Source organism: Prionailurus viverrinus, unplaced genomic scaffold (genome assembly GCF_022837055.1).
Source record: "Prionailurus viverrinus isolate Anna unplaced genomic scaffold, UM_Priviv_1.0 scaffold_67, whole genome shotgun sequence".
NCBI classification, from domain to species: domain Eukaryota; kingdom Metazoa; phylum Chordata; class Mammalia; order Carnivora; family Felidae; genus Prionailurus; species Prionailurus viverrinus.
Genome location: NW_025927629.1, coordinates 574,610 through 592,539, shown reverse-complemented (window position 1 = coordinate 592,539; position 17,930 = coordinate 574,610). Strand labels below are relative to the sequence as shown.

General features: G+C 46.6%; 1 protein-coding gene across 1 annotated transcript; it reads left to right on the top strand.

The window, feature by feature from the left end:
- Positions 1-612: 612 nt before the first annotated feature.
- On the top strand, positions 613-16,257 carry LOC125159840 (tripartite motif-containing protein 26-like). The gene is given in 8 exon segments (XM_047848507.1): positions 613-1,179; positions 4,340-4,434; positions 4,658-4,840; positions 10,071-10,093; positions 13,225-13,283; positions 14,705-14,737; positions 15,363-15,788; positions 15,791-16,257. Coding segments are annotated over 6 exon segments (807 nt in total). The 5' UTR covers positions 613-1,179; positions 4,340-4,434; positions 4,658-4,807; the 3' UTR covers positions 16,024-16,257.
- Positions 16,258-17,930: the final 1,673 nt, after the last annotated feature.

The following is a 17,930-nucleotide window of genomic DNA, read 5'->3' as shown; positions in this document are numbered from 1 at the left end:
ACTTCACTCATATGAGGACTTTAAGAGACAAAACAGATGAACATAAGGGAAGGGAAACAAAAATAATATAAAAACAGGGAGGGGACAAGACAGAAGAGACTCATAAATATGGAGAACAAACTGAGGGTTACTGGAGGGGTTGTGGGGGTGATGGGCTAAATGGACAAGGGGCATTAAGGAGGGCACTTGTTGGGAGGAGCACTGGGTGTTATGTGTAGGGGGTGAATCACTGGATCCTGCTCCTGAAATCATTATTGCACTATATGCTAACTAACCTGGATGTAAACTAAAAAAAAGAAAAACAAAATTTAAAAATAATAAAATACTAAAGAAATGTTGAAAATATAAAAGTGGAAAAAGGGATACTAGATAAAAAAATGTAGAGAATATAAGATAATGTAGAATTTACAGTAAAAACACTAAAAATATAGAGGTAATTTTGTAATGAAAAAGACCTAGTGCTTTGTTTTTTTTTTCTTTTTAAATTTTTGTAATGTTTATTTATTTTTGAGAGAGAGAGACAGACAGAGTGTGAGCAGGGGAGGGGCAGAGAGAGAGAGGGAGACACAGAATCCGAATCAGGCTCCAGGCTCTGAGCTGTCAGCACAGAGCTTGATGTGGGTTTCAAACCCACCAACCGAGATCATGACCTGAGCTGAAGCCAGACGCTTAACTGACTGAGCCACCCAGGTGCCCCAAGGCCTAGTACTTTCTGGTAGTCTATCTTTCATGTTCTCAATGAGTTTTGAGATACAGACCTACATTTTTAAAATTCTAATTTTCTACTATTGAATTATTTACAGCAAATATTTTTTACTGAGCTGATGTACTAAGAGTGAAGCAAACCCCTTAGACTGCACTGGAGATTTACTTTCCACCATCTTCTGGAATGCCCCACTTAAACCCATGTTGGTAACACACGAAACAGAAAACCTTTGTCACAGATTCTATCTTGATGTTGGTTAAACTCACAATTTATCTTTTCCTTCATGTCTTCTTATAAAGTAATTGCTTGCCTTGAGAAGGAGGTCTGTGCAGGGTCTGGGTCACTCTCATGGCTGCTGTCTCCCTTTGAGGGAGCTGGAGGGCGAGGTGCTCCGGTCCATCTGCCTCAACTACTTGAGAGACCCCGTAGCCATCAGCTGCGATCACGTCTTCTGCTACCGCTGCATCATTCAGGTCTGTGACTCTACTGGGCTGCCGTTGCACTGTTCTCTGCAAGCCAGCCTTCAGGGAAGAGTATTCGCCATGTGTGGCAGATGGCCAGCCTAGTGGGAAACATCTGGAGGGTGAAGGTAGATGAGGAGAGACAGCCCAGAGAGGATGCACCACTTCAGCGAAAAGCAGAGAAGCTGTGTGGGCTGCATTTGGAGAAGCTCCATTATTACTGCGAGGATGACCAGCAAATACTGTGTGTTATGTGTCGGGAGTCCCAGGAGCGCAGACATCACCCTGAGGTTCTCCCAGAGAAGGCTGCACACTCTTATCAGGGAAGAGTTCTGCCAGACCCTAGCTTCACTCTCATCGCCAAAAAGGTTCTATTATGGTGCCTTCGGGACAAGGTCCAAATTCTTTTTCTATTTAAAAGTATTATCTTGGGAGCCTGGGTGGTTCAGTCAGGCGTCTGGCTCTTGATTTCAGCTCAGGTCATGATCTCACTGTTGGTGAGTTTGAGCCCCATATCAGGCTCTGCACTGACAGCGCAGGGCTTGCTTGGGATTCTCTCTGCTGATGCTCACTCTCTCTCTCCCTCAAAATAAATAAATGAATTTTTAAAAATAAAAAAAACATTATATTGAAATGTGACTGACATGTGAAAAGCTGTACATATAAGGGGCACCTGGGTGGCTCAGTTGGTTGAGCGGCCACCTTCGGCTCAGGTCATGATCTCGCGGTTCACAAGTTCAAATCCCGCATCCCATGTCGGGCTCTGTGCTGACAGCTAGGAGCCTGGAGCCTCTTCAGATTCTATGTTTCCCTCTCTCTCTGCCCCTCACCCACTCATGCTCTCTCTCAAAAATAAATTAAAAAAGCATTAAAAAATTAAAAGAAAAGCTGTACATATTAATGTACACTCTTAGTGAGTTTGGAGATAGGCATACACCTGTGAAGCCACCACTATCATCAAGACCACAGACGAATCTCTGACCTCCCTAAGTTTCCTCCTGCCCTGTTTATTATTGTCATTATTTATGTGCATAACAAGACCACTTAACATAAGATCCTTAAGATACATCCTCTGGGTGCCTGGGTGGCTCAGTCTGTGGTGACAGCTCAGAGCCTGGAGCCTGCTTCGGATTCTGTGTCTCCCTCTCTCTCTGCCCCTCCTCACTTGTGCACATGCTCTCTCTGTCTCAAAAATAAATAAACAAATTTAAAAAAATCTATCCTCTTAGCAAGTTTCAAGTATACAATACAGTATTGTTGGCTGTAGGTACAATGACCTAGACAGTGTCTCCAGAACTTATCTGTCTTGTGTAACTGAAATTTTGTAGCCTTGGACCACTGCCTCCAGTTTCCTCCCCTCCAGCGCTGGCACCCACCTTTCTACTCTCTGCTTCTATGAGTTTGATAAGATTATACAATATTTGTGTTTTGGTGTCTGGCTTCTTTAACTTAGCATAATGTCCTCCAGGATTTCCTTCTTCTTTAAGGCTGAGTAATATTCCATTGTTTGTATGCACCATGTTTTCTTTAGCCAGTCATTCACTGATGGACAGTTAGATTGTTTTCATATCTTGGCTGTTGTGGATAATGCTGTAACACAGTATTATCACACAGGAGTGCAGATACCTTTTTGAGATCCAGATTTTCTTTTCTTTTCTTTTTTTTTTTTTGAGAGAGAGCATGCACACATGTGTGCAGGTGAGCAAGCAGGGGAGGGACAGAGGGAGGGAGGGAGGGAGGGAGGGAGAGAGAGAGAGAGAGAGAGAGAGAGAGAGAGAGAGAGAATCCCAAGCAGACTTCACTCTCAGTGTGGAGCTCAACATGGGGCTTGATCTTATGACCCTGGGATCATGACCTGAGCCAAAATCAAGAGTCAGATGCTTAACCGTCTGAGCCACCCAGGTGCCCCCAGACCCTGACTGCAATTCCTTTGGGTAAATATTTAGAAGTAAGATTGCTGGATCATGTGGCAGTTATATTTTTTAACCTTTTTAAGGAACATCCACAGTGTTTTCTGTAGTGGCTGCACCAGCTAACAATTTTACCCAGAGTGCAGTAAGTCTCCCTTTTCTGTACATCTTCATCAATACTTATTATCTTTTTGTTTAATGGTAGCCATCCTAACAGGTATGAGGTGAAGGTACAAGGTCTTTAGTGTGGGAAGTTCTTGGTAAAGTGTTACCCTTTGAATTTTGAAAATAAACCTCATTTGTTTCCATATCTGTTTATAATAGTAAGTCTGTCCTGTTGCCTTGTTGTTTTGTTTTTGGAGGCATTTGGATCAGGTCTCAGCTAACAGAATAGTATCTTGCCCTCTTGATAGCATTCCTGGTATGCACCTTCAAACTGTGGTACTCTAGCACGTAGCTGTATAGATGTCTTTCAGAACGTAATCTCAGGGAAAATATTATTGCCTTAGAGGTGCTGGTATGTTTCCTCCTGTTTGCTAAGGAAGGATTATGCAATCAGTTCTCTTTTCTCCTTGGCTGACAGGAATCTTAAAACCAATTTTGTCATCCTCTCAATAATTTGTAGTTACTGTATATGCTTTCGTTCACTTTTTGTTTCAATTTTCTGTTCTATTTATAGGTTATTAATTAGTTTATTTTTTAATTAAAACAATTTTTTAAATGCTTATTTTATTTTATTTTTTGAGAGACAGAGAAAGAGACAGAGTGTGAGCACGGGAGGGGCAGAGACAGAAACGGACACAGAATCCAAAGCAGGCTCCAGGCTCTGGGCTGTCAGCACAGAGCCTGATGTGAGGATTGAACTCATGGACCGTGTGATCATGACCCGAGCCAAAGTCAGGTGCTTAACTGACTGAGCCACCCAGGTGCCACTGTTAATAATTAGTTTAAATATAAATTGTCTATGTTTTTGATGGAAAGGGACTATAAGTATAAATAAGAAGCACACTGTAAGTTGTAGTATTAATGAAAATAAATTATTGTTTTATGTCAATTCTAAGAAACTGCTCTAAGCTAGCATAGCAGTGATGTTGCTTCTCGTTCGTTAACTACGACAGAAAGCATTCTGCATCCACATGACCATTATTATGCTGCTGAAGGTCCAACGTGTCTGACTTCACTTGGGAATCACTTTGTATCTCTCTTTTCTCATTGAGGGCATTTTCATCTTCATCTTGAGGCCATCTGTGTTAATTTCATAGGTAAAATTTTAAATAATCTGAGGATTCTGAAGGGGGACTGAGACAGGATCCAGAATTTTCAGTCAACAGGAGAAGATGAGGTTCAGGCCCTGCTGGTGAGAGAAGTCTCTGTGGCATTAGGGTGGTGGCAATGTGGGGGGATATTGAGGATAGGGGAGGGCGTGACCACGGGAATCCCTTTTGTGGACTCGTCCCCAGAAGACCTCACACATGTCCTCATAACCCCTCCCTCCCAGAAGAAGTCCTTTCCTCTCTCTGCCTTTACTGTAGACAGAATTCCAGAGTCAGAGGCAGGACATCATGTCAGTGTTTGAACAGGGCCACCAGTTCCTGAGAGAAAGGGAGCTGTACCTACTGGACCTGCTGGAAAGGATAGAGTAAGAGCTCGTCCACGGGAGGAACAGCCATGTCACCAAGAGCTCAGAGGACGCCGTCCGGCTTGGAACCCTCATTTCTGAGTTGGAAAAAATGGCTCAGCAGCCTGCAGTTGAGCTTTTGCAGGTGAGGAGCAAACTACATTATACTTGCATCTTCTTGCTGTAAGCTGCGATTTGGCCCTAGTTAGCATGAGATTTGGACCAGAAGTCAAGAGAGAAGAAAGTTTTACTATCATTTTTTGAGGACTTTCATAACCCGTAATCAGCTAATCAATAGGTTTTAAGTCCTAAATTGAGTGGGCAGGGGAGAGTAATACACACAGACCACACAGTAGATAGTAACCTGTAGCTTACAATGACAACAAAAAATCAAGTGTGAACTCTTGTGGTCAGAATGGAGCCCACGGAGACAGAGGTTTAGCAGGGAGGCTTTTGTGAAAGAAGACGTGTTTAATGTTGGCCTTGAAAAAAATGCAAACATTTGGGTTGGCAGAAAGGAGGAGCTGAAGCTCAGTGAGGGAGCACTGGTGAGGGTTAGTTCGTGGGCTGTTATCACATGCTGCTGCAGGTACTGAGAGAGCACTGTTGACGGTTAGTACACGGTCTGTGATCACACGGTGGTGAAGATACTGAGGGAGTACTTTTTAGGGTTAGTACGCCGGATGTGATCACAGGCTGTGCAGGGACTGAGGGAGCACTGGTGGGGGTTAGTACACCGGATGTGGTCACACGGTGGTGAAGATACCGAGGGAGTACTTTTTAGGGTTAGTACGTGGGCTGTGATCACATGTTGTTCAGGTAACAGAGACCACTGCTGAGGGTTAGTATGCAGGCTGTGATCACATAGTGGTGAAGGTACTGAGGGAGTACTTTTGAGGGTTAGTACGCAGGCTGTGATCACACGCTGTGCATGAACTGAGGGAGCACTGGTGAGGGTTAGTACGCCAGATGTGATCACACGCTGTGCATGAACTGAGGGAGCACTGGTGGGGGTTAGTACACCGGATGTGATCACACGGTGGTGAAGATACTGAGGGAGTACTTTTTAGGGTTAGTACGCAGGCTGTGATCACACGCTGTGCATGAACTGAGGGAGCACTGGTGAGGGTTAGTACGCCAGATGTGATCACAGGCTGTGCAGGGACTGAGGGAGCACTGGTGGGGGTTAGTACACCAGATGTGATCACACGGTGGTGAAGATACTGAGGGAGTACTTTTTAGGGTTAGTACGCAGGCTGTGATCACAGGCTGTGCAGGGACTGAGGGAGCATGGTGGGGGTTAGTTCATTGGCTGTGATCACATGCTGGTACGGGTACTGAGAGAGCACTGTTGAGGGTTAGTACGCGGTCTGTGATCACATGGTGGTGAAGATACTGAGGGAGTACTTTTTAGGGTTAGTACGCAGGCTGTGATCACAGGCTGTGCAGGGACTGAGGGAGCACTGGTGGGGGTTAGTACGTGGGCTTTGATCACAAGCTGGTGCAGGTAATGGGGAGCACCCATCAGGGTTAGTTCATGGGCTGTGATCATGGGCTGTGCAGGGACTGAGGGAGCACTGGTGGGGGTTAGTACGCAGGCTTTGACCACACGCTGTGCATGAACTGAGGGAGCACTGGTGGGGGTTAGTACGCCGGCTGTGATCACAGGCTGTGCAGGGACTGAGGGAGCACTGGTGAGGGTTAGGTATGCGGGCTGTGATCACACGCTGTGCATGTAACAGGGAGCACTGGTGAGGGTTAGTACGCAGACTGTGATCACACGCTGTGCATGTAACAGGGAACACTGCTGAAGGTTAGTAGGCAGGCTGTGATCACATAGTGGTGAAGGTACTGAGGGAGTACTTTTGAGGGGTAGTACGCCGGATGTGATCACAGGCTGCGCAGGGACTGAGGGAGCTGTGGTGAGGGTTAGTCTGCAGGCTGTGATCACAGGCTGTGCAGGGACTGTGGGAGCACTGGTGGGGGTTAGTACGCGGGCTTTGATCACATGCTGGTGTAGGTAATGGGGAGCATCGATCAGGGTTAGTACGCCGGCTGTGATCACAGGCTGTGCAGGGACTGAGGGAACACTGGTGGGGGTTAGTTCGTGGGCTGTGATCACATGCTGTGCACGAACTGAGGGAGCACTGCTGAGGGTTAGCACGCCGGATGTGATCACAGGCTGTGCAGGGACTGAGGGAGCAATGGTGAGGGTTAGTTTTCAGGCTGTGATCACAGGCTGTGCAGGGACTGAGGGAGCGTTGGTGAGGGTTGTTACGCGGGCTGTGATCAATAGTGGTGAAGGTACTGAGGGAGTCCTTTTGAGGGTTGGTACGCAGGCTGTGATCACATGCTGTGCATGAACTGAGGGAGCACTGCTGAGGGTTAGTACGCAGGCTGTGATCACAGGCTGTGCAGGGACTGAGGGAGCTCTGGTGAGGGTTAGTATGCAGGCTGTTATCACATGCTGGTGCGGGTACTGAGAGAGGACTGTTGAGGGTTAGTACACGGTCTGCTATCACATGGTGGTGATGATGCTGAGGGAGTACTTCTTAGGGTTAGTACTAAGGCTGTGATCACAGGCTTTGCAGGGACTGAGGGAGCAATGGTGAGGGTTAGTATGCAGGCTGTGGTCACAGGCTGTGCAGGGACTGAGGGAGCATTGGTGAGGGTTAGTACGCGGGCTGTGATCACATAGTGGTGAAGGTACTGAGGGAGTACTTTTGAGGGTTAGTACGCAGGCTGTGATCACACGCTGTGCAGGGACTCAGGGAGTACTGGTGGGGGTTAGTACACAGGCTGTGATCACAGGCTGTGCAGGGACTGAGGGAGGCTGTGATCACACGCTGTGCATGAACTGAGGGAGCACTGCTGAGGGTTAGTACGCCGGATGTGATCACAGGCTGTGCAGGGACTGAGGGAGCACTGGTGAGGGTAGTACGCAGGCTGTGTTCGCACGCTGTGCAGGGACTGAGGGAGCACTGGTGAGGGTAGTACGCAGGCTGTGATCACACGCTGTGCAGGGACTGATGGAGCACTGGTGAGGGTTAGTTTGCAGGCTGTGATCACAGGCTGTGCAGGGACTGAGGGAGCTCTGGTGAGGGTTAGTTTGCAGGCAGTGATCACACGCTGTGCAGGGACTGAGGGAGCATTGGTGGGGGTTAATTCATTGGCTGTGATCACATGCTGTGCAGGGACTGAGGGAGCACTGGTGAGGGTTAGTACGCAGGCTGTGATCACATGCTGTGCAGGGACTGAGGGAGCACTGGTGAGGGTTAGTACGCAGGCTGTGATCACAGGCTGTGCAGGGACTGAGGGAGCATTGGTGAGGGTTAGTACGCGGGCTGTGATCACATGCTGTTCAGGTAACAGAGACCACTGCTGAGGGTTAGTATGCAGGCTGTGATCACATAGTGGTGAAGGTACTGAGGGAGTACTTTTGAGGGTTAGTACGCAGGCTGTGATCACACGCTGTGCATGAACTGAGGGAGCACTGGTGAGGGTTAGTACGCCAGATGTGATCACAGGCTGTGCAGGGACTGAGGGAGCATTGGTGGGGGTTAATTCATTGGCTGTGATCACACGCTGTGCATGAACTGAGGGAGCACTGCTGAGGGTTAGTACGCCGGATGTGATCACAGGCTGTGCAGGGACTGAGGGAGCACTGGTGGGGGTTAGTACACAGGCTGTGATCACACGCTGTGCAGGGACTGAGGGAGCATTGCTGAGGGTTAGTACGCAGGCTGTGATCACACGCTGTGCAGGGACTGAGGGAGCACTGGTGAGGGTTAGTTTGCAGGCTGTGATCACAGGCTGTGCAGGGACTGAGGGAGCACTGGTGGGGGTTAGTACACCAGATGTGATCACACGGTGGTGAAGATACTGAGGGAGTACTTTTTAGGGTTAGTACGCAGGCTGCGATCACAGGCTGTGCAGGGACTGAGGGAGCATGGTGGGGGTTAGTTCATTGGCTGTGATCACATGCTGGTACGGGTACTGAGAGAGCACTGTTGAGGGTTAGTACGCGGTCTGTGATCACATGGTGGTGAAGATACTGAGGGAGTACTTTTTAGGGTTAGTACTCAGGCTGTGATCACAGGCTGTGCAGGGACTGAGGGAGCACTGGTGGGGGTTAGTACGTGGGCTTTGATCACAAGCTGGTGCAGGTAATGGGGAGCACCCATCAGGATTAGTTCATGGGCTGTGATCACGGGCTGTGCAGGGACTGAGGGAGCACTGGTGGGGGTTAGTACGCCGGATGTGATCACAGGCTGTGCAGGGACTGAGGGAGCACTGGTGAGGGTAGTACGCAGGCTGTGATCACCGGCTGTGCAGGGGCTGAGGGAGCATTGGTGGGGGTTAGTACACAGGCTGTGATCACAGGCTGTGCAGGGACTGAGGGAGCACTGGTGAGGGTTAGTACGCAGGCTGTGATCACAGGCTGTGCAGGGACTGAGGGAGCATTGGTGGGGGTTAATTCATTGGCTGTGATCACACGCTGTGCATGAACTGAGGGAGCACTGCTGAGGGTTAGTACGCCGGATGTGATCACAGGCTGTGCAGGGACTGAGGGAGCATTGGTGGGGGTTAGTACACAGGCTGTGATCACACGCTGTACAGGGACTGAGGGAGCACTGGTGAGGGTTAGTACGCAGGCTGTGATCACACGCTGTGCAGGGACTGAGGGAGCACTGGTGAGGGTTAGTACGCAGGCTGTGATCACAGGCTGTGCAGGGACTGAGGGAGCATTGGTGGGGGTTAGTACACAGGCTGTGATCACACGCTGTACAGGGACTGAGGGAGCACTGGTGAGGGTTAGTACGCAGGCTGTGATCACACGCTGTGCAGGGACTGAGGGAGCACTGGTGAGGGTTAGTACGCAGGCTGTGATCACAGGCTGTGCAGGGACTGAGGGAGCATTGTTGAGGGTTAGTACGCGGGCTGTGATCACACGCTGGGGCAGGTACCAAGGACCACAGGACTAGGAAGACAGGACCAGCACACAGACACCAGGGAGCCGAACTTTCTCCGGTGTCCGGTTCACTGAGGGGACATTAATTGGAGAATGAGCTGGGTAGAATGCGGTTCCTTGTGCAGAGGTTTTCCTACATAGGCTGAGACTTGGATGGGACCCTTAACAGATGAAGTGAAGTTCCCTGGATGGAAGATTCTGGAGCTCAGGGAAAAAGGCAGTGGGAGGCTTTTGTGCCTCTAAACCGATAGCATCCATGGGGACAGAGCAGGGGTGGGCCCATGAGAATGGCTTGTACCTGGATGTCGTGCACCTGCTCCCTGATGTGCCCCCCAGGTGGGAATGGCACCCCCTCCTGGGAGGCTGTTGTCCATGTCAGTGTCTGTTTTCTCTTTCCTTCCAGGACCTGAGTGACGTCATAAGCAAGTAAGTACTGATTGCCTTTTTTGTTGTTGTTGTCTTTAAACAACTCAGATGTCGTTTGTTTTCTCTCTTTCTCAAATTATTGAAATTTGACAAGGGTAGAAGGAGGATTATTTGAAGAAACCTCTAGTGAGGTGGGCGGAGGATGTCCAGGGAAGGCGGAGGGACTTCTGCACAAATTCCTGTTGTGGAGCTCATGTTAGGGCCGTGGGGGGCTGAGAGACGTGGCGTGGGGGGCGTACGGGGGTACATTCGAGAGGTTTCAGGATCCATGTTTGCTTCCAAAGCCCAGTTTTCACTTCCTCCGGTTCGTGCCTGGTTCCCTGCATCCTGTAGGGCACATTTACGCAGGACACTGTCCCCTGCTCTCCGCTGGCGCAGAGGGGGACACTCCCACAGGCCTGGGGGCAGTGATTCCTCTGCAGTGCCTGCCAGATGCGCCACACTGACAGCTTCCAAGTCCCACCCACACCAGACGCAGGAGCTTTGAACAGACAGACTCTAAACTGAGAATTCGCTGCTGCACAGGTGGTATCCAGGGACGCCTGGGTCTCTGGGCTTCTCTGCGTATGTTCTGTGGGCTGCACGCTGGGCCAGCAGGAGGAAATCCCAGCAGGTGGCCAGATTGTGGCTGGGGACACAGGGCACACACATCAGGGACGAGCAATGACATAAGAAATGAGTGTAATAGTTTTGCCCTGAAGGATTTTGTCTGCTATCAGTCAAATTATTCCAGCTTTCTTTTTGATTAGTCGAGGCAGGGCATTTCCTTCTTTCTTTCTTTTATAATCTTCATTTATTTGAGAGAGAGAGAGAGAGAGAGAGAGAGAGAGGAGAGAGAGTGCATAAGTGGGGGAGGGGCAGAGACAGAGGGAGATACAGAATCCGAAGTAGGCTCCAGGATGTGAGCTGTTGGCACAGAGCCTGTCGGGGCTCAAACCCACAAACTGTGAGATCATGACCTAAGCAGAAGTCCGGTGTTTAACTGACTGAACCACTCAGGTGCCCCTGTTATTTTTTTTAAGTTTGTATTTAAATTTCAGTTAGTTAACATACAATGTGATAGTAGTTTCAGGAATACAATAGAGTCACTTAGTAAAGTCAGAGGGTACAAAATCAGTGTACAGAAATCAGTTGCATTTGTATACACCCATAACAGAGGAGCAGAACGAGAAATCACGGAATTGATCCCATTTACAATTGCAAGAAAAACCATAAGATACCTAGGAATAAACCTAATCAAAAAGATGAAGAACTTGTGCTCTGAAAACAGTTTTTTTTAAATTTCTCTTATAAGGAACAATTTTATTTTAGAATAAATCCACTCTATTTTTTATTAGAAAATTTAGTTTTTATATATTCTACTTTTTTCAAAAGCATTTGCATAGGTGGTCAAAATAATGTCCTTAAATTTAATTTCCTTTTTATATCTAAATATTTTTTATTTATTTTTTTTTGAGAGAGAGAGCATGAGAGAGAGAGAGAGGGAGGGAGAGAGAGAGAATCCTAAGCAGGCTCCATGCTGCAGTGCAGATCTTGAAGTGGGGCTTGATCCCACAACCCCGGGATCATGACCTGAGCTGAAATCAAGAGTCAGATGCTCAACCAACTGAGCCACCCAGGTGCTCCTGAATATTTTTCATTTCTTATTTGGTGTATTTGTACTTTGGTCTCCTCTATTACCTGCTTTCCCCCCCTATAGTTAATGATTTTTTTTTGTCTATGAGCCCCACTTTTGACATACACCACAATTTCCAGTGTATAGTATTTTATTATTATTGTTTTCTAGATATTTTAAAATTCTGACTTTGATTTACTCTTTAACATAAGATTTGTTTAAGAAAGAGGATATTTGTTGAAAGGGGGGGGGGGCGACTCCATCTTGTTCTGTGTCCTTCACCTTGACCACGCCTCCCCCCCTCACCTGCCTAACAGGACTGGGACCCTTCCCCAGCCAATCAGCTGAGGCCACAGCCATTACCTCACCAACTGCCCCTAGGCCCCAATAAAACCTTTGTCCTTTTGAAACTCGCTCTCTCTCCCTGGTATCTCACCGCTGCGTCGGTGCAGGTAGGGGATTGAGCTCGAGCTAGCTCAAATAAAGGCTCTTTTGCTTTTACATCGGACTCGGCTCCCTGGCGGTATTTGGGGATCACGAATTCGGGGCATAACATTTGTCAGTGGCATTAGTCTTGTTTTTCTTTTGTTTTGTTTGTGTTTCATAGTTTTTAAATCTCATGAACAGACAAGGTTGTTGATCTTTCCACCTTTTGGACTTTGTTGAGGCATTCTGTGTTTGCATGTTGTAAATTTTTGTGACAGTTCCAAACACTTGAAAAGAAGATGCATCTTGCATGTGCTTGGAACAGGATTTGATTTATCTCCAGGAGGGTTCCCTTAGTAAATTTGTTATTAAGGTGTTTTGTATCGATACTTATTTTTTGACTTCTCAATATGTCATGGACTAAGAGAGGTCAAAGATTCCTACTAGCAATGAGTTCTTACCCATTTTTTAATTATGATAGTTTTTGCTTTTCTACATTTTGATGCTTTTTTTCTCCTGTGGGACGTTTGATGGGAGTTCTATCTTAATTGTGGATTATAATATTCTTAGTAACATAAAAATACTTTCTGTTGTCTTATTTAATATATTTCCACCTTGAATTCAATCCTTTCTGATAATAAGGTCAAGATCTCGTGTTTCTTTCATTTTGTATTTAGCTTATATATTTCTGCTCAGCTATCTATATGTCTTAAATTGAAAGACTTTTTAAAATGAAAATTTAAAGTTCTGTTTTAATTTTAACTTATCTGGTGTGTATCCTCAGGTAATTTCTTTAGAAGTTGAAATATTAGTAGCATGTTTCAAAGAACTTCCAAGACAGGAAGTGGCTTTCTCTCTCTTTAACATGATACACAACTGGTACAGTGGTGCGTACAGAGTACCTGGTTATGGCCCTTTCTTCAGAGCTCTGGACATCACACTGTTGGGCTCTGATGCGGGGCTGGCCTCCTGGAGGTGCCACTTTGCTCCCAACCCTGTGGTGCGTGGTTGTTGTGTGTGCATGAGTGTACATGGATGTAGGAGACCCTCCTTTCGTCAGGAGTTCCTGCAGTGCCTCTGTCTTTTCCAGATACTCCTGGAAGAAGCTCTGGATTGAAAAGTGCTGTCAGTGCTGCAATCAAAAGGCAGGTAGAAGACTTTTCAGATAAACTTCTTTCTTTAGAGAAAGGACTCAGAAGATTCAATGATAAGGGAATGGGTGGAGGAAGAAGTTCTGAGCCTAGAAAATCCCTTTTCTTTCTCTGTAGTGCTTATCCTTAGGATTCAGCTCTGGCCTTGGGTCCTCATAGCTCCTTGCTTGTATCCAGGCCATTCACACCAGGCGGGGACACTGGAGAGGGAGAGTCAATCTGTCCAAACCAGGGAGTCTGTCCACATGGCAGTGTAAGGGTGTTACCTGGATTGAGGGAGAGTCAGAGTAGGTCCCAAAGCAGATAAAAAGGTGTTTTGCACCTAGAAATGAAGAAAAAGAATTTCGGGAAGCTATGGATAACACACGATGCAGTTTTGGAGTGGTGGGGGTCCAGAGCTCATGGCCAAGAAAGAATTCTTGAGATGTCTTTGGTGAAAAAGGTGATTTTATTAAAGCGCGGGGACAGGACCTGTGGGCAGAAAGAGCTGTCCCAGGACCATGAGAGAGACTTCTTATATACTTGGGAGTTGGGGGAGGTAAAGTCAGGGTGAAGTTTCCAAAGTGATTTTCATATGTTAAAGAAGACTCATGGGATCTGGGAGACCCAGCTGTCCTCAAGCTAAGATTGTTTCCCTTTAGCAAAGCATCAGCATTAAGACAGTAGGGGGTTCCTGGAGGAATGTTATACTCTGCCTGCCTCAAGTATTTGTCAAAGGGCTGCAGGTTCTAAGGAAACTTACTTTTATCTGCCATTTCCCACATTAACATGGATGCATGGATAACCCTCAGGGACATTATGCTGAGTGAAATAAGATGGTTACAAAATGCCAAGTCATGTATGATTCTACTTCTAGGAATTCCCTAAAGTGATCAAATCCTTAGGAATGGAGAGTAGGGTGGCTGCCAGGGGTCAGGAGGAGGGGGAATGAAGGTTGTGGTTTTATGGGTATAGAGTTTTGGTTTTGCAGGATGAAAACATTCTGAAAACTGGTTGCACAACAATGTAACTACACTTAACCCTGCTGAACCATGCACCTAAAATGCTAAAGATGGTGAATTTTATGTTATTTTATCATATTAAAAAATAAAACAGTAAAAAGAATACTGGGGGAATTCATCTCCAAGAGGTCTCTTAGCAAGTGGGAAGAGGTAGTGTGATTTAGGCCGAGAAGTTTAAGAGCACAGAGAACATGCTTTAAGACTGCGTGATGAAGCAGCAGGTGTGAGCAGCAGAGGTACGTGCATGAGTCATGGGGTCTGGACAACTCCGTGTGTCTCCTGCACCGACTTCTCTATGTTGCTTGGGCTTCATTGTGCCTGGCCAGCTTTTACAGTAGTGTCAGCTGGCGGTAAGAGAACTGGACCTAGAAGATGTGATGTCAGGATTGCTTACTATCTTTTTCTTCTTTCACTCTAGGAAAATTGAGGAGGGATCTGGAGTATAAGACCAGTGAGTATCTGGAGGGGATAATGACTGATGTTCACCCCAGAGTAAACTCTCCTTCTCCAAATTACAGTTTTCCTGTAAAGCTTCCCTTATGGATCAGCTCTTTATTTTTTTTTAAACGTTTATTTATTATTAAGAGACAGAGACAGAGCATGTGCATGGGAAGGGCAGAAAGAGGGAGACACAGAATCCAAAGCAGGCTTCAGGCTCTGAGCTGTCAGCACAGAGCCTGATGTGGGGTTTGAACTCACAAACTGCAAGATCATGACCTGAGCTGAAGTCGAACGCTTAACAGACGGAGCCACCCAGGCGCCCCTGGATCAGCTCTTTAAACAGGAATGTCTTTGTGGTAGCTAATGTACCTGAATTCTTTGTCCTGAGGTCTCAGAGTTCATCCTTCCCCAGCGTTTCTCAGCCATAAAGATCCCAGCCCCTTCCTTCTTTTCCTCCCTGGAATTCTCTCCCTGGCTTCTCCCCACCCTCTGGAAGGTATGAGCACAAAGTCTAAGATTTCTGTCCTGGTCCCTGAAGGGAGTCTCCTACCTTTGTCAGAAAGGCCTCAGAACCCACAGGGAAAATTTCCTTTGATATCTTATGACGCCATAACTTTATCCCCGTGTCCCCACAGCGAGGATCGTCCTGAATTCCCAGCCAGCCAATGGCTGCCTCTCAGTGTCTCCCAATGAGAAAAGCCTGATATTCACTGGTTTGTGGATGAACAAATACCAACATGGTTGGAGATTTGACCCTGAGCCTGGAGTGCTTGTCAGTAGGGGCTTCACGTGGGGCAAAGTGTACTGGGAGGTGAGGGTGGACAGGATATGGTGGGGGGCAGAGGAGGAAGATGCAGTGTGTTACTGGGGTGGAGCCAGAGACATGTTTGGCACTAGCTACCTGGGTGGGTTAGTGGGCACCCCTGGTGGTTACAGTCCCACCGGGTACAGAAATGAGAATGAAAATGGAATATGGCTGAAATTCTGCCTGGTGGGGATGGCCAGAGAGTCGGTGGTGAGGAGAGGGTGTCTCGCCTTCACCCCTGAGGAGGGGTTCTGGACCTGCAGCTCTCCTCAGCTGGGGTGTATGTAGGTACCAGTCTCGAGCCTTTCCAGATCCTGTCATGTTGTCCAAGGCAGACTGGAGTTGCTCTGGATTATCATGGTGGGAAGGTGACCTTTACCAATGCCAGGACTCAGGAGTTAATCTACAAGTTCTTCTCTTCCTTCACGGGGAGAGTTTTCCCTTTCCTGTGGCTTGACTGTATGAGAGGCAGACTCATGCTGAGGCTCTAAGACAAGGTCTCATTTGGCCTGTATTCCTCTGTGTCATTCCCAACTTCCCACTCAGCTAGACTGTCTGTCTGGGCTTCCAAACACCCTTAGATCATGGGACCAGCACGGTGGAGGCAGGAGTCCCTGATCCTTTCCACTTGGTCTCTAAAATAGGGATGACACTCATCTGCCCTCTCTGCAGAGTTAGGGTTGGAATGTCTTCAAAGCACTTATTAAAATATGTGTTCTTGTTAATGTTTTTCTTCTGTTGCCTTTGATTTGGTCCTTCATCCGCCACTGAGATAAAGGTATGAGAATGAGTGTGAGTGTCCTAGGGTTGCATTCTCTGCCCCTAAGAATAGTGGTCACAACATCCCTATCAGTTCTAAATCATAAATATTTTGATGAAATTCATGCCTGATTGACAGTTGATGTATTCTGAGGTTTGAAATATCTGGGGTCAGTATGGGCTCATTTACTTCTATGTTCTTAACCATTTTCTCAACAGAAAGTGGGGAGGGGAAACCCTGAGGTTCAGGAAGGTATGAGTTTTTGGAAGCAAGTCTTAGTTGGATTTTGAGATTGTAGAAACAGATATTAAGGTAAAATTATTAGTCTTAGCTATAAGCAGAAAACAAATCTGGCTGTTTTTAGAGGAAGGGAAATCTATTAAATGATATGAGGGGGTGCCAAGAGGGAAGGAGACCCTGTCTACTGGCTTTCACATTCTGGAGGCAGTACCGTGTTACCAGGAAGAGCCTGGGTAAGAGACAGTATGGTAGCTGCAGCCAGAGGGAGTAAGGCAGAGGGGTCATGAGAGCCTGAGGTGATTGTCATGTTGTCAGGATGTGAATGGGATGCACAGTGCTTTAGTGCAAGCTGGCAGATAGTGGGTAGGATACAGGGAGAGCAGTGGAGGAAAAAGAAGCAATGAATATGGAGCTGGAGACGTGTTTAGGAGTGGCTATCTTAGTGGATTCATAGGCATTACTGATGAGTATACAGAAATGAGAATGAAGAGTTGAGGAAGAAATGGTCTCAGGGAATTAGTGGGTACTTTTTCATGTAATTAACTCCTACACCATAATCTGGCAGAAGTGCACCAGATTGCCAGGTATAGAGTACCTGCCTTTGCCCCAGCAACAAGGGATATTGGGCAAGCATTTTCAGCTTCTGCAGTAGGAGGTGGTCTCATTGGGACTCATGGAGGTTAGCATTCTCAAGACATGGGAGCAGAGGCTGATTGCCTAAGTGACAACTTAAACTTCCAGGTTTGGGAGATGTGAGGAAATCTGCTATGATAGTTCAGCTGTGTAAGAACATTGTGTTGAAAAATATGACCAAACAACACAAGATTCCTATATTCTGCATCTGTATCTACAAGCAGAATTCTGTATTCTGCATCTGTATCCGTATGTACGAGCAGGTGCAGACAGACTACCAACAGTGTACACGGAAGTTCTTCATATGGAAGAGACAAACCAATTTCTTCTGTATGAGGAGTGGCCAAGGGTTATAACCAGTATACTCTATCCTGTGTTCCTAATTTGTGTTTAACAATGTACAGGATCCAAGAGAACAGATTTTATGAGTTAAGGATATAGAGAATGTTCCATTGGTTAGAAATAAATGCAAACCAAAATATGAGTAAGTAATTACCAAAGAACAAGTTCAGAAAGTTAGCAAGACAGTGGAGAAACTGTTCCTATTCTTTTTTTCTTATTTTATCTTATTAAAATTAAAGTATACTTTAATATACAGTTTTATATTAGGTTTAGGTATACAAGATAATGATTCAACAATTCTATCCATTTCTCAGTGCTCATCATAAGTGCAGTCCCTGCCCATCACCACACAATATTATCACAATATTATCGACTATATCCCCTATGCTGCACTTTTCATTGCCATGACTTATTAATTTTATA